The 17,689-nt window shown below is 39.7% G+C and overlaps 1 protein-coding gene across 1 annotated transcript in view; it reads right to left on the reverse strand.

The window, feature by feature from the left end:
- Positions 1 to 17,689, reverse strand: part of Col25a1 (collagen type XXV alpha 1 chain) — a 373,933-nt gene that overhangs the window by 110,133 nt on the left and 246,111 nt on the right. Inside the window, exon 8 of the mRNA XM_035451853.1 lies at positions 651 to 710. Coding sequence (XP_035307744.1) covers positions 651 to 710 — 60 coding nt within the window. The remainder of the gene's footprint in view (positions 1 to 650; positions 711 to 17,689) is intronic.

The raw sequence follows: 17,689 nt of genomic DNA on the forward strand, positions 1-17,689 counted from the left end.
CGCATTAGACTCATCATGACCATGACAGAAAACGGAACTGGAGCTCATGTCTGACAGACCCCCAGCCTCTCCGGAAGACAGGCAGCCTTGAAATGGAATGAGTCCTGACTTTTTGTTAGAAACGAGTCCCTTTTGTACCCCATCATTTGGATGTTTGGAGGGTGGTGCCTTTTATGCATCTACTTCCAGAAGCAAGTGAAGCAGATGATCTCGTATTCTGCAACCTGAGTAGAAAGTCTGCAGACAAAGCCCCAGTTCCAGTGCAGTCAGATTTGTCAACCAGCATAATGTGGCAGGAACCAGGTATCGACACCCCAAGCTTGGAGTCCTTGGAATTACTCAATTGGCTGGGAAATCATCACAGAGCATTGCAATGTGTGTGAATCCAGCCACCAGACACGGAGAGGAGGCAGACTCTTAGGAAGCCATGCCTGTGTCACTGTACATGAATAACTTCAATATCCTCCTCATGAATGCTCAGGAGGGTCTCTCTTAGACCACATCTATCTCCCTGACACACCTGAGGTTCCAGGTAGCCAACACAGTCACTGGCAATAGGAGCCGAAGCTGGGAAAGGCCACAGATGGTTCTTGCTCACCCTTATGCTGATTGTGTGTCTGACTGAGTAAGCACGAGCGTCATCCACAAACCTTGACGGTGAGGATCTGATTGCTGTGTAGGGCAGCAACTGTGGGGAAGCCTGGCAGGCCCTATGGATGTGGCACAACACCAAAACAACACGACACAAAACGTCACACAGACATTTCACTGGTAGACAAACAAAACAAGGTGCATGCATAAATCCTCCCCTTCCTGCTCAGGTTCCCAGCACACTTCAACATATTAGACGTAAGAGGCTCCCAGGTTAAACAGCCATCCCGAAAAGCACGGAATGGCATGGCTGCAGACTCATTGTGAAGAGATCTGTATGCATTCTTGTAGATCCTTTTAAAAGGTTAGTATAAATTGGAGATAACTGCAGACACTGTTATGAAAATGTTCTGCCCACCGGTATTCTGTTTACAAATTAGGACATCTAATACATTCAATACACGTATTAATTCTTTTATCAACAACAACAACAGTGAACATAATTTTATTGTCAGAATGGAAGTACTCTTCAGAACAAACATAGTTGGCCACGTACAAAAAGAGTTACCACCCAACAAATCAAAATCCCTCTTTGCTCACTTGGCTGTTCTTGGGTCTGCTCTGTTTTCAGGAGCTTTTGTGAGGTGATGGAAATCTGTCTCTTACAACATGTGTATTTCATGTCAGGGTGATTTACAGTCATACTCCCCAGTAATCACTTCTGTCACGTAACTTTTCCAAAAGAATGTGACAGTTCACACAACCACTTAAAACAGAGAAGTGGCTCAGGACTCAGACAAGGAGCATGGGGGAGGTGCTGCAGGGACCTAGACTGTAGCAAGTGACGTAAAGTTATCCTCACAGTGTTATCAACTGGGGAAATCTGAAAAGAAATCCTGCCTTTGTTCCATTTCTTTTTAAAAAAGCATTTGAGATTGGAGTCTTTTATTCCCTTTAACACTATAAAACATTATATATACATATACATTTACATATACATATATATGCAAAGGCCAGAGAGTTAATAGGTGTTATTAAATTTATTAACTCATTAGTTTATTAGTGAAATTTTTTCTTAATTTTCCTGATGTTGGGGATATTTTTTTAAAGATAATCAATAGTCAATAAAATTATGTGTGGGGCATGAAGATGCACTTCAGTCCTATTGATTCAGCCTTTGGCTCTCGTTGTTTATCTCAGTGAGTTCTCAAGAGGCTAAGCAGACAAACCTTACCCCTTGTGCCAAGTCTGTTCTGATAAGGGTATAAAGTGGCTGGCAGGTTTGAGGTGACTTGTGTCCTCTTTTTCTTCTCCCTAAGCAAAAGTCCTATAAGCATCTACTCTACTCAAACTCAGAAATGCCACAAGTTGGGAAACAGATGTGTACAATTTGCTTTTGTTTTTACTATGGAATATGAGTTTAAAATGTTATTAGATGGTAATGTGCCAGGATCTTTCCATCTGTGACTCATTAGCCCTATATTACACAGTCAGAATTTTATATATGAACCTCATATTTATGTAACAGAGAACAAAAACAGATACAAACAAGAAGTCTAGGAGGGATCAGAACCGTGATTAGTGGTGATAAATCATACTGTCACTTGAAGTATGATTATCTAACACAATAAGTTTAAATTAAAAACCTTTTAACAGCACACATGGTAGGCCTTTCAAAGGTTCTGAAATTTCAACATATAAATAAGTCACTTTTCGTGTTGCTATTTGAGCAGGACCAGATTGTGGCTAGATCATGTTTGTAGCATAGACACACAAAAGGACTAAGTGTGTCACTTCTTGGTTTGGGCTCCCAGCGAGATCTAAAGAGAAAAGTGGCTAGGTAATTCTGACCTGGACAGTTTCTGTACCTCAAACCAGAAACCTACATTTGAAGAACTTTATCTTGCATCGTTAGATAACGTATCTCAGTCATGATAACTGTGAAATGCTACCATGTGGGCTGAGAGCTGAAACTTAAAGACTTCTGAAATGGCCTTGGAGGTTATCTGTAGCAGAGTGAAAGCAGGACATATAGAAGGGCCTCTTAAACTCTATCAAGTATCCCAAGACTCTATGTTTTACAAAATGGGGGGGAGTGACTCTACAATTTTAAGTTAGTTTTAGTTAATATCAAACAATTAAAATTTTACATTAAAACTTTATTTTAAAGAACTTTCAAGTAAAAAAACATTATGTGGTAAAATGCACCCAAGTTGTATTTTAATGTAAAGCAAATATTGTTATACTTTGGAATAGAGTGCTTAAGTGGAGATAAGGAATCCCATCTTAGAGGGCAGGCTTCATCTGCCTTACAGGAGATAATGAATCCCATCTTAGAAGGCGGGTTCCATCTGCCTTACTGTCATCAGTGTGCTTCTTACAGAATGGTGCCAAAGCATTGGTGCTAAGCACTCAACTTCAGTACCTGGCTTTCTATAATAGTGGCATCCAGGCTCCCCTAGCTGTTCATGCACAGGTGCACAGATCATTAGGAAGGCCATTTCCCTATTGTTAAGTCATAGCCCTTTCATCGATTTCATTCGGTTTTCCATCTCACACAACTTGCCTGGTACACAGATGGTTCAAGCGGGTGTGGGAAAAAATGTGTCTCAGAAAAACTCGGTGAAAGAATCCAGAAATAAGCTGAAATACTGGAATAATTTGAACATATTTTCACCCCTAAATATTTTGAATTCTTAAGAGACAAGATGTATAAATGTGTAATTCAAGCTACCTCTTGCATCCCACATTTGCACCCAAGAGTGCAGGCACTCAATACATCCATCTTTGCATCTTCCTGACATGCAGTAGGGACCATCTCAGCCACTGCTCTGCCAGTATCACAGGAGGGCTGAAAAACACCATTGTCACCCTCTAGAAAATAAACACACCCTTGTGCCCAAAGGGACTCACACACATAGCTAAGTCATGAGAAATGCTTCTAACTACTTAGTAGCCATAAACTCAAGATGCCATTGTCATTTTTATTGTATATTCAGTAATGAAAAGTGTCACAACATTACATTTTAGTGAGAAAATTTGTTCTGTCAAACATAGCCAATAAAACATTGATACAGTCATAAGTGTAATCCTAGATGTCTACGCTCAGATTTTTAAGTTTTTTAGTTTGTGTTTATGATCATTCATTTCCATTTGTTTTATTGTTTAATATTAGAGAGCTTCCAAGCTGACAACATTGAAGTAGCCCTTGTTGATTGCACTCTATGTAGCACTCACTGGGCCACATCATGGGGACTCAATGGCAAGCAGGATCCCAAGCTCACAGCATTCAACATCTAAGAAAACAGGTAGGCAGAAACCATGTGAGTTGATAAGCACTATGGTGGTAGAGAAGGGAGACCAGAGCCAGGCACTGTGGCAAACATTTGTCATTCTAGCACATGGGAGTCTGAGGCAGGAGCATCCCAAGCTGGAGTTCAAGGCTAGACAAGTTGGGCGATTTGGCAAGATACTTCCTCAAAAACAAGCAAGCAAATAAATGTTAAAAACAAACTAGATGTGCAATGAGGAGGAGTAAAATTTGCATCTACTATCTAGGTGAGGTTGGTACAAAAGTAGAACTGAAGAGAGGGACCTTTGGAAGATGTTGTAATAGTCCAGTTGTATAGCTTTATCCTAGGACCAGAGGAGGGACCAGTCAGCAGTTTCCAGTGCTATCAGAGAAGATTTCTCAGTATTTGTTACTTCCACAAAGACAAGAGTGAGAATGGGGATTAGAGAATACTCATACTTCTTAGCTTGAATAACAGAAAGGTGGTGGGAGGGGATACAGAGGACAAGTGGGGCTTTGAGGCAGATGTTGCCACAGATGTTGAACTGACATGGATTTGCTAACCTTGAACTGAGTGATGGAATGGTCATTGGATATGTTCATGAAAGAGGAGAGATGTTTGTGTGTCCGACTAAGACATGAGCGTGGAAGTGGGGCTCTTTGGGTAGAAAAGCAGGGCAGCTGAGGGCTGGGAGGGCAACAGAGGACAACAGCTGGTGAGTGAGCACAACTCAATGGTATTCATGCAGGAAAATGTCGGGGTGAAATATATTAAATTTATGCTGATTAAAACACAAGTAAATGAATAAATAAAGATAGGAGTCATGTAGCTGCATAAAGTTATCTGGAGACTGTGGAGAGAACATAGATATGGGGAAGTTAAGACTTCAGGGATGAGCAGAGGTGGAAGCAACTAAGAAGAGATTTCATAACAAGTGGTTGCACCTGCAGGGAGAGGCTGCCTTTCTTCCCAAAAATTCTATATAGGTAAATGACTCAAAATGAAAGACACATGTACTTTTATGTTGCATTCTTAATTTGCTTTATAAATGTACATAAATGATCCATAATGTGAACAGGTTAAGGACAGCACATGGGAGTGTAGCTGACACATGGCTGTAAAGATATGCAAGGGAAGATAAATATTTTAGCTATAAAGGGTCAAGAGACCTCAAAAGCAAACCATATTATGGGAGATGCATCATAAAGCATATGTGTTATGAAAAATAAGAATCTCTTGAGTTTTCCCATAACATATACTACAGTGACTTTGTTTGACTGAAATACATCCAGCATTACAAAAATAATCATTACAGTGGGCATGTATGTGCATAAGAAAAGATAAATATTCCTATAAGCAGATAAAATGACATCTAGCTAAGGGAGACCTCGTGGGGAAATGTTTTAATAGAATGCAAAAATACTGAGGCCTGAGAGTGACTTTGGTTTATTATGAGGCTAAAGAAAGAAGACACTGAATGAAGGAAATCTGCTGTTAAATTGCTCCCTAATATAGTAGATGGTATAAATTCTCTGTCCAAAAAGGAAACCCAACAAGATGAAGATAAAAGGCTAAAAGGTTTCCCCAGACGACCATATAATATGCCAGTAGGAACAGGTGAGGAGCACAATTTATAATTTATGGAAAAGACTGACTTAAAGAGTATTAATTTTTGAAAGAATTATTTTTCAATTGCTCAAAACCCAATTTTTCCTTTTCATGGATGCTCCAATTCTATTGTGTTTCATCATAAATATTAAGTCCAGTAACCCCAGTACTTACATCTTCTGTATGTGAGTGACAAGTGTGAATTTTAAATATCAAAGAGAGAACAATGCAATCTCTACACTGAAAAACCTCTTTAAGTCCCATAGCTATTAAAATGTCAAGTTAAGACAAAGTACAAAGTATCTCTTAATGTGCAAAATGACGGCAAGAGACTATTCTGAAGCTGGTCAATGCAAAAATTGCCTAAGTGACAGGAACAGAGTGAAAGGCTCTACTTGTATGTAATCTTTTAAGAGAGACCAAGGGTTGCTGAAAAGTATTCCTGAAAGACAGGATGCCAAGAAACCCTGTAAGAGCAAGAAGGATCACAGAAAAGGGGCCCTGGCCTGAGGAGAGTAGAGAACTAGATACATGTCAGATAGACAAAAACAACAGACTTGCAACCTGGAAAGAGGCACAGACAGGAAGTTTGCATGAACCTCATTTATAAAATGGTTGCTATAATTGAGTCAGAGCTATTCTCTCCATATCAATATCCAGAGAGGAATCTTGAGTCAGAGTTTTAAAATGGTAATTAAAAAGTGGCCACAAGGATGTTTGCTCAACTATGTTCAGAGCAGCATTATTTGTAATCAACACAATCTGAACACAACCTACATGCCTCTCAACCAAAGAATGGGTACAGAAATTGTGTTATATTCACACAATGGAGTACTACTCAGTGGTAAAAAAACAATGACACCTTGAAATTTACAGACAAAAGTATATATAATATACTTTTGTACATACATACATACATACATATATATATCACTGAGTGAGGAAACCCAGGCCCAGAAAGACATACTCACTACTCATAAGTGGATATTAGACATAGAACAAAGGATAACCAGCCTACAGTCTACTACCCCAGCGAAGCTAGATAAAGAGGGGGACCCTAAGAGGGACATACATGGAGGGCCCCGGGAAGGGAAAATAGTTAAGATCTCTTGGGTAAACTGGGAGTGTGGGTAGAAGGGAGGGGATGGGGGATGGGAACATGAGGGCCTGAGAAGCCCAAGTTGAGGGAGGCACTGAGGAGGAGAGCAATGAAAGGGATTATCTTGATAGAGGGAGCCATTATGGGGTTAGGGAGAAACCTGGTGCTAGAACAATTGCCAGGAATCCACAAGGATGATCCCAGCTAAGATTCCTAGCAATAGTGGAGAGGGTGCCTGAATGGGGGTCTTCCCCTTTAATCAAATTAGTGACTAACCTACTTGCTATCATAGAGCCTACATCCCATAACTGATGGAAGCAGACTCAGTGACTCACAGAGGGAGGAGGGATCATATGAACGTGGTGTGTGTGTGTGTGTGTGTGTGTGTGTGAAGGTCATGCCTGGGAAAACCACAGAGACAGCTGCCCTGAGCTAGTAGGAGGTCACACACTATGGACTGATAGCTGGGGGAACCTGCATGGGACTGAACTAGCCCTTTTAATGTGGATGATAGTTGTGTGGCTTGATTTATTATGGGCAGGGGGGTGGGGAGATGGCAGTGGGGCCAGGACCTATCCCAAGTACAAGAACTAACTGGCTTTTTAGAGCTCATCCCCTATGGTGGAATACCTTGGGAGAGGGTTTAGTCCTGCTTCAACTTGGTTTGCCAGACTTTGACTCCCCACAAAAGGCCTTACCCCCCTCTGAGGAGTGGATGGGTGGGGAGGGTGTGGTGGGAAAGGGGGGAGGTGGGGGCGGGAGGAAGGAAGGGGAACTGAAGTGGGTATGTAAAATGGAAAAAAAAAATAAACCCAGCAACGATGATAATAGCAACAGTGTTGGCTGACGCATTGATGCTCACTATGTGCTGGGAATTATTGTAAGAAAATGCTCTTTGGCTCCTCACACCAACCATGTGGCAGATGAGTGACAGAGAAGTGAAGGGTTTTGCCCACCTAACTCTTTTATTAATAAATGTCAAGACAATGTAAGAAAGTATGGTGGCTGAAGTTTAGGAGAGAGGGAGCTTTAACACAGCATGTACAAAGCTGCTGTTCTCATTCCGAGTATGCAGTCTGGAGGAAGAAGCCAGGCTCTCAAAGGCAGAGTTTGAGATGAACGACGGTAGGGATCAGGCACACCCTTCTTAGGGAAAAGAAGGAAACTCAGATAGGCTGTGAAGGTGGCAGGTTTTAAGAATATTTAACAGCGAAGTAGTGGGCAAAGGTAAGTGGGTTTAAGGAAGACAACACCAATAGAGTTAGGAAAAACAGATTAAAAAACAAGGCTATATATACCCTGTAATTTCTTATCTGCAATTCCAAAATGCAAAATGTCAGAGGATGAAATATTTCTTCATAAGTTCAACATTTTTATTCTACATTTAGAGCAAATATGTCCAGTGATTAAAAACAAAAAAAACTTAAACATATGTGAGGCTATTTCTGGTGCCTAAAATCTTCTTAATGTGAATATACTTGCATTCCACTGAAGAACTTAATGGTTGGATTACAGGGAGACACCTCTCACCCAATATACAGTATATGAATACTACCAATATCCTATCTTCTGAAAACTCTACATTATGAAACACACTGGACTTCCAGGCTTTCAAGGAGAGAGTGTGAACTTCGCAAAACTGAAAACAAAGAAAGGGACCTTTAAAAAAAATACTGAGTCCAAAAAAGGGGGGGACCTTTAACAGAATGGATGAGAATAGATAGGACAAGGAGTACGCCCTAGATTGGAGGCAATGAATTGGGATCCAAACAAAACTTGTCAATAAAAGCTAGTTTGGGTAGTGCCCAGTTTAAATACATAACATGAGTTAAACATAACATATGCCATTTTGGAGCAATTTAAAAGATACTTACTTTTACACTTTTGTTTTACATGTTAATCAGGATTGGCTTGATCGATAATTACATGGCATACACCTATTACTCAATTTCTTTAATAAATACATAATCACATCTATAATTAGTGAATGTGTTTCATAGTACTGAAAAAACAATTCTATGGAAACTTTGTTGCTTTATTAAATAAAGAATCTTTAGGGGCCTGGAGAGATTGGCTCAGTGTTTTGGAGCACTGGTTGCTCTTTCAAAGGACCCAGGTTTAATTCCCAGGATCCATTAGAAAGAAAGGAAGAAAGGAAAAAAGAAAGAAAGAAAGAAAGAAAGAAAGAAAGAAAGAAAGAAAGAAAGAAAGAAAGAAGAAAGAGAGAAAGAGAGAAAGAGAGAAAGAAAGAGAGAAAGAATCTCCAAGTCTTTGAAGCATCACTATGATTACCAAACACCCACACTGCATAACAATTTGCTTAAACTGAGCAATCTTTAACTAAATTCATGCAATATTCCTTTTGAAACACAAGATGTTGAGTTACCAGGTCTCTTGTTTTCAAGGATTCTTCATGCTAATATGGCACAGAATCACCGCAGTGTGAAATGCACCTTCACACAACACATGCTGCCCTCTACTTGAGGATCTGAAGTCAAGGGCTCACCCCATCCATTTTCCAAAAGGAAAACAGTGCATGTCCAGCAGAGGAGACATGGCATGGACCGAGAAAGAACAGCTTCAAGGAAACAGGATACATCAACTAACGGGAAGTGAGCATCTGTCCAGCTGCCTCAGAAAAGTCCACTGTTTCACCTCTTTCCCATTGAAGTAGAAGGCCAGAATGCCTTGCCATTTGCTCCCCAAAAGCTCCATTTACTGCTCTGGCTTGATGGCTATTTGCTAAAATTCTTCCTGGAACATTCAACTGAGCCTTGGGCATGCATTCTGCCTGGAAGCCTCTCTACAGCAAAGCTGGAAGAGGCCCACAATGTTCAGCACCATAGAGGATAACATACTTCCTTCTCTACCTGGGAGGATAACCAGCCCCCGAGATGCAGTGCACTCTGCAGTAAAAGCCAGGTAGCCATTGGGATAACTGAACCCCTCAGATATGATTTTAGCAGCAAAAAGATGATGCCATCCATGGGCAGTTCACTAGAGTGAAGTACTCAGACTGATAGTATTAGTGTAGATAATTTCCCCATTAATCTAGATTTTAATGCTATGGTATTCTCCCAGGGTTTCTTTAGTTGTACAAGATTAAAATAGTCTGGAACTTGAAAACACACTTGAAATTTGCATTATCCTAAAAAAAGGCAAAACCATGAACTGTAAAGACATGTTTTAATACTCCACAATCACCTTTTACTTCATGTCACATGTACATATGGAGCAGACTCAACTCAACTGGTTATAAAGACATAGCATACAGCAAAACCCATCCCACATGGAGGGACACTCCCTGAGCCTAGACACAAGGGGGTGGGCCTAGGCCCTATCCCAAAGGATACAACAGACTCTGAAGACCCCCTATGGGAGGCCTCACCCTCCCTGGGGAGCAGAAAGGGTATGGGATAGGTAGGGTGTTAGTTGGGGCTCAGGGGAAAAGGGGAAGGAGAGGGGCCTGAGATTGACTTGTAAAATAATCTTCTAATTAAAATAAAAAAGCAGCAGGTTGAGACTAGAATGGGAGCTCAGTAGCAGAACACTAAGCCAGCATCCACAAGGTGCCCTGTGTTCAATATTCTGGGCTCTGTCTCTGTCTCTGTCTCTGTCTCTGTCTCTGTCTGTCTCTCTCTCTCACTCTCCTATCTATCTATCTATCTATCTATCTATCTATCTATCTATCTATCTAGATTAGATACATACATACATAGATAATCTGTTTATCTATAATCTCCTCTTGACACAACAGAAAGAGGAGCCTTGGCTGATCCAGAGGGAAGCCAAGCCCAGACTGAAGCAACAACTATCCAGTGGCTTTTTTTTTTTTTTTTTTTTTTTTAAGAAAGCAAACCAGCAGCTACATCCCCTCCTTCTCAAGGACCCAAAATCCAAGTTTTTACTTTTTTAATGAGTGTTTTGCATTGTAAATGCATGCCATTAACACAATTTTAGCATAAAATTTTGTCATTCAAACAAAACTACATATGAAGGGTACGGTTTGGGCCACAGATGAATAGGTGTTGTGATCTCTGATGCAGCACTTTTGAAAGCTAAATTAGAAACAAGGGTTTTGTCCCCGAAGAAAATAATTATTACCAAGGATGATTTTGTTTTGTTGCACTGATACTTGGAGAAAGGCTACAAGCTCTCACAGCATCAATCCTGTGCTGTAATTTGAAATAATGATTCTCAAGTAAAAAAACATTTCAAAATGTGGTTGTTACATGGTACCTTTGGGAGATACAGGTCAGCATATAATTTTTTATGAAAAGAATTACATTCCTAAATAATGAAATCATTCCTATGATTTGAACTGTAAGTGAAAGAAGCCTTTATGATCTACATACAGTAAAACCACAGCTTAAGACTTTCAGAACAGAATGCTCTAAATTTGGGCAAAGTGAGTCTAAAGCTTATCATTATAAAATAGGGGGTTCCTTCCTGTATTTTCTCATTTACCCCGCCTTCTTATTCCCCTCAACCATTTAATCCTCCTATTCTAGTTTCCCCTTTATCTCTTATAATGTTAGATTCTGTTTTCTCTTCCTTGGAAGATCCCAGTAACCTGCCAGCAAGGCACACTTGTGCAACTGTGGCATGAATATTATGGAAGTAATAATCACTTTTAAAAACTGGATTTAAGGCCCATGGCATGAGATGGAACCCAACCTGACATTACTAAAGTGGCCAAGAACCTGAGACTAGATAGGAAAACCTCCCACTATTACTCTGCTAAAAGAACAACAATAAAATGAGTCCCAGTAACATTCTGCTATACCCATGGATCAATGCACTCCTAAACAAGAAGCTATTTGCAATTAATTTCTGCTGGGAGAAGGAAAATCAGTTTCATCCAATGGAGCTGTGCAGGCTAGTTTCATGTCAATTTGAGACAAGCTAGAGTTATCTGAAAAGGAGGGAACCTCAATTGAGAAAATGCCTCTGTAAGATCTGGCTATAGGCAAGCCTGTAGGGCATTTTTTAAATTAGTGATTGCTGGGGGGAGGGCCCATCCCTATTGTAGGTGGTTCCATCCTGGGCTGGTAGTCCTGGGTTCTCTAAGATATCAGGCTGAGCAAACCATAGGGAGCAAGTCAGTAAGCAGCATCCCTTCATCAACCACCTGCCTTCAGGTTCCTGCTCTGCATGAGCTGCTGCCCTCACCACTATTGATAATGAACTGTTACATAGAACTGTGAGTGAAATAATCCTTTCCTCCCTAAATTGCCTTTGGTCATGGTGTTTCATCACAGCAATAGTAACCCTAACTAAGATAAAGAGAGTTACTGAGTATATCAACCATACTTCTGGGGTAGCCACATGTTCAGGAGTATTGACCAGCACAAAATGAACTCCGTGTTTGTATGTATGTAGTTTTTGTTTCCTTTCCTTTGTTTTACTTTGGTTATTTTTTGTCTTTTATTTTTTGACAGAGAAAGAAAGAACTTGGAGTTGAGTAGGCAGTGAGATGGGGAGGCTCCAAGAGGAGATAGGAGAGGAGAGGGAAAGAATATGGCTAAAATTCACAGTATGAAAACAAATTGAAAGAAAATAAAAAAATCACAGTATGATGTAACTTCTACATTTTTGTTTTCATTTCCTGGATGCATCTGATGATGTTATTATTCAGTGGAAAGAAGCACAGGTTTTATTCACATTAAGTAACATACCATACACTGTAATATTTATTCATTCAGCTTTTGAATATTTTGCATTTATTTCTTGAGTGTTAGGAGATGGGGGTGGTCCATGCCACACCGAGGGTGTGGAGGTCAGAATGCATTTCAGGAATCCAATCTCTTCTCTCACTTGGGTTCTGGGAATTGTCAGGCTTGGCAGGAAGTATCTTTAAATTGAGCCAAGTTGCCAGTCATGCATTTAATTTTTAAAAGGGACATTTATTTGTATATGTAATTTGCTTAAAATAACTGCTCTGATAATATTCTAATTTTTGCCTCAAATTCCTTTCAAATACTTCCTAACTTCAGATATGTAAATAACAGTCCATATAACAATGTTAACACTAAACATGAAATCATCTTAGATGTTATTGAATTTGAGAGTTAAAGTAAGCTTTATGTGCATTTTTGTTTAAGTCAATTCTCCATTTAAATTCACTTGATGTTTCTTTAATCAAAGGAATATGCCCATCTGTTCCAGAAGCTACACTGTTTTTCTTCCTATAAAATCATAATTTTTTGGTAAATATTGAATGATGTATTTGCCTTATTTGCAGGGAATAAAAAAAGAACAAAGTGAATGACAGTGTTTTGCTTGAGTGACTACATAATCAAGGACATAAAATTTTTTTTGATGTCTTAAGACATATAGGAGCAGTGCCCAACTTACAAAACACAGATGGTTTTTTCATAGATGTTATATTTTCCTCCAATGGGTCTCTGATTTCAGAACCTACAAGTCACTAAGTTTACATGTGAAAAGCCAGGTGGCATCTGGGATACTTAGATAGGGTACCAGTTCTACCACCTCATCAGCTACAACCTTTATGACTCCCATATGTGCCTAAGGAAAAACAAAATACAAGATGTATGTCTATCATGTCATGACTGAAAATGATGCTTGTTTTTACATGAGGCGCTGCTGAGTTTTCTCACTAGTGACATGGGATGTTAGCAATTATGGAACACGAAGGGAAAAGGAGGAATCGATCATCTTACAGCTCCGGGATGAAGCTTCATAATGTCACATCCAGCTGAGGGGAAGTTTCACAAATATCAACTGTCCAGCTGCCTACATTTCTTGATTTGTGAAACACTGGTGAAATTTATGCTGGGAAAGGGCCTACCTCCTTCACTCCCATCATTTTAGGATGGTTATTGGATTGTATAGAAGGCAGGAGAAGAAAAAGGAAGTGAAAGTCCAACCAGACAAGGGTATAGGCTTCACAGGAGTTAGGGGAAAATCCTGAGGATAGAAAGAAGAAAATCTTCTTCTAGAACCAGAAAGAAATTAACAATAAAAAATATGATTTGATTATTTTTTTAACCTTAGTCAACTGAGAGGTAAATGTAATGAACTCTTGCCTATGTACTTTCTAATTCTCTACTGGACAGAAATAAATATAGCTATTCTGCATGATAAACTTCTAGGAATACTGGATGTATTGAACTGGATGGACAGTGAAGGGAATGGAAGACAAACTCTTGGGATCAACACGTCTAGTCTTGATGAAGGACTCTCAGAACAATTGGTAATATTCCCAAGTCAGCCAACCATCCAGAACATCCCCTGCTTTTGTGGGCAGTAGGAGCAGCAGAAGAGAAAAACAATCCAGGTGTGGTTGTTGCCTACACTGGTATTGCTAGTACTTGGGAGACTGGGGCAGGAAGCTGGCCTTGAGATTTGGGCCAGACTGGGCTATAGAGTGAGTTCCTATTTCAATAAAACAAACAAACAAACAAACATGTAGATCCTGGTGTATTTTGAATATTGGAAAACATTTATATTGACCTAAATCACAGCTGGACTTGATTAAAGTGAAAATTTACAAAGGAAGTACTATCACGGTGAGTAACTAATGTGTAGCCTGTAAGTTTAGGAAAACTTTTAATAGGTAAATGCCAACCAACAGGAAGCCAGAGCATGCCAAAGCAGCAGGGAAAGAGAACTCCCATGTGCCTTGTCTGTCCCCTTTAAACCTCTTGCACGCCACCCTGACATCACCTTGACCACACCCTGATGGGCGTCGTCAGGCACACCTGTAGCCAGCCCTTAGGAGGCATGGTTATGGTGTCTCCCTACAAAGTACCATTTAAAAATACTAAAGCTATTTCCCACTCTATTAAGTAGAGAGTACATATGTAATCTGATGATAGTCAGAAGTCTGTTAAAATTCTTTTACTGTTAGATTATGAGCCCTAAACTGAAAACAAATGAGGACTGGATTTGGAACTGGCTAACTACCAATGGGGGTAACAGTTAACAACTGGTCATACCTTTTATGATCTCAGTCCTGATGTTCCATCATCTGTATCAATGGGGACTGGCCTCTCAAACACAGGGTACAGGGATGACACCTGTCTACATTTGTCTATCCATTACTATAGCTACCTCAAATAGCCAGAAAATGAAAGCAAAGAAGAATACAGAATTCGCTGGAATTTGGAGTTAGAAAGCAAAGGAGACCATAACAAGATGAACAGACTAGACTGGACCAATCATAAAGAGGTAAAAGCAAAGACCAGCACATCGGTACAAGGAACAAGACTCATAAATGCAGTGGAGGAACTAAGATTTTGCAGTTCATGGTGGAAATAAACACATTCTACTTTATTCTTAGGCCCTAGTGTTGTTTAAAGATCACATTTTCCTGGGCTGGGCTAGCATAACAGGCTGGCACTATTTTACTCATGCCTGGATCGATGAACTTAATTTCTGGACATTTACCTGTAAGGGGGGCATATTCTTTTTAAGAGGTTATATTGGTATAAGAACATCCATGAACAACAACCCAAATGGTACAAAGGCACAGAACTGTAGCAGGATAAATAGATGAGGGAGAACAGGAGAAAAAGAGATGGGATATGAGAGATCACAGAACATAGCTGCCCCCATCAGAGGGTATATTCAGCTTATGACAGGTCACCATATGCTGGAAAACATAATGTAGAAGGGTTAGACTGTAAGTGCCCAAGGGTTCCTTCTACTCTACAACACCAGCGCTTCTAGAAATGCACTGCATTGCTGCCTGATGGAAGATGACTTAGTCCAGGAGAAGGAACTAAAACTAGCTATCTTGGCAGTCGAGAATGGTGGACCTTAAGTGGAAGCAGGATTTGCTGAATGAATGAATGAATGAATGGTTGAATGACTTCATGATATTTAGGACTGTCTCTAATCAGTGTTGACTACTTTCTAAGACAGTGAGTTTCCTGGCCCTGGAGACAGCTAAACAGAACTCAGGTACTGTAAATATGTATCTGATAGGGGTTTGTAATTGATCAGCTGTGAAATGGGTTTGTGCCATAATTATGAGTTTGTCAGAGCAGCAAGCCAATGTCTCTGACCCATGTTATCAACCACAACGCTGCTCTCCTTCAAATTTTGTGGATTTCCCCTTCAAATTTTGTATGTGTTGCTTTCAAAGAAATCAGGTTTCAATTTATTTTTATATCAGCAAGGACCCAGAAAACAGTCAAACACCACCAAACTAAATTAGCATTTCCTTTTAATATTTGTCAGTACAGCTGTAAGAGACAATTCCAAACAACTTATGAACTTGTTTTTGATTAGTGCCCCCAAAGGGCAATTTTGTTAGGAATGTTTATAATGGGAGATGTTTCCATTAATCCGACTATACAACCAGAACAACACAACCCCCAGGAAACATGAACGATGCATGAAAGCATGATGTTTTAGACTGAGTAGCACTGCTAGAGAAATTATTTGGCTCCAATAAAACAAGCTCATGCAACTAATTTTATATTATTATTCTAAATATCCATAAATGTCAGCTGTGACCAACACAGATATTTAAGCTAGATCATCCCAAGCAATAAACTAACATTGTTAAAATATATCCTCATAGAAACTGAAATTCAGGATCATTTCCCCCAACTCTTGAATGTTCTTCAATGACTATGATTATTCTGATTTTAAACATGCTAAGGACTAAAATCTATCATGTTAATGTTATTTGCTCATTATTTAACTGCCAGTCTATTCTGTACATGGCCTGAGATTGTTTTTAAATTCTGCTGTTCTGTAACTTACATTTTAAACAAAAAAAAATCTTAAAAACAGCATAAATTACTTGGAATCTTGAAACAAAATTACTGAGTTGAAGTAGCATTTACTTTTTACCTTTCTAAAACAACAGAGTAGGCTTTCTAATAAAGCAAAATCTATGATATAACAGTTTGACAGCAGTTCAAGAAGTCTATGTGATTTTAAACCAAATGCCATGTAAACGGTTTTAAAGGTAATGATGAGGCACATTTTCCTTAAAAGTACCTGACTTAGCATTAGTTACTTTGTGACCTTAAAGTCCGAATATTGTCATGCACACTGTCATTGTAATGTCTACTGTTTCAAACTCCACTGCCAGTGGACGCATGGGCTTTTAAAAACAGGTGTCTGTAAGGCAGAGTGCCCAGCCCATGTGAGGCAGATAGACTCTGTTCAGCTTCTGCAACTCAAAATATGAAAACACATGGACCCGCTGGAACTAGACCTTTCTGTTTCCTAAGCATTCAAAGGATTGGAAGGTCAGCCATTAGTTTGAGTTATCCAAATAAAATGTATCTACTATCAGAATCTCATCCCCACAGGTTCCCAGTCTGTAGCTTCTCATCTTCTCCCAGAGACTAACTGCCTCAAAACAGGGAGACTGCATAAAAAGGGCAAAGATTCCAGTAACAAGGAAGAATAAAGACATTCAATTCCTTTCCTCCTCTACAGGCTGAACAGAAACACCATGTACATTGTGACAGTTTCTCAAAGTACAACCCAGTGGGCGCATGCCATTTTATTTGACACATTCTAAACATCTTGAGTTGTTGTAGCAGTTCCCGTATAAAATTCTGGGTAGATAGCGTGACTTGACTTTGCCTTCTTCCCTGACACTTTTTATTAGAGCTGCATGGCTCTAAAGTGGAAGTAATACCCTGGGCCAGTGTAGAGTTACAGCATTAGCAGTCACCATGGCACTGGAGACATGACAAGCTGTCTCCATTTCTGTTTTGTTTGACTTTCCTGCCTGAAAGTGTAAAATGGAGAGTGGAGTTGTAAATCGCTACATGAACTTTCTGAACAAATCCAGAGTGTTTAGCAGATCTCCAGATAGCCATTCTTCCTGTGACTCCTTCAAATTAATTTCCTTCTACAATAGTACCGAGTAATTTCAAATGGCTACCAAGCAAGAACACAAGACTAGAAAGTAAGTTTCCACTGAGCCGAAAAAAAGAAAAAGGAATGGCCCCATAGTGTGGCTCTCTATACTTCACAGCATTGACAGTCCTTTAGCCATTTCACTTTGTCAGTATGGAAACTGTGTATTTATCTACACATGGAAATAAAACTGGAATGAACAGTAGGGTGAGCCTCCAAATATAAACAACCACTATCAACT

This window comes from Cricetulus griseus, assembly GCF_003668045.3.
Source record: "Cricetulus griseus strain 17A/GY chromosome 1 unlocalized genomic scaffold, alternate assembly CriGri-PICRH-1.0 chr1_0, whole genome shotgun sequence".
Classification (NCBI taxonomy): Eukaryota; Metazoa; Chordata; class Mammalia; order Rodentia; family Cricetidae; genus Cricetulus; species Cricetulus griseus.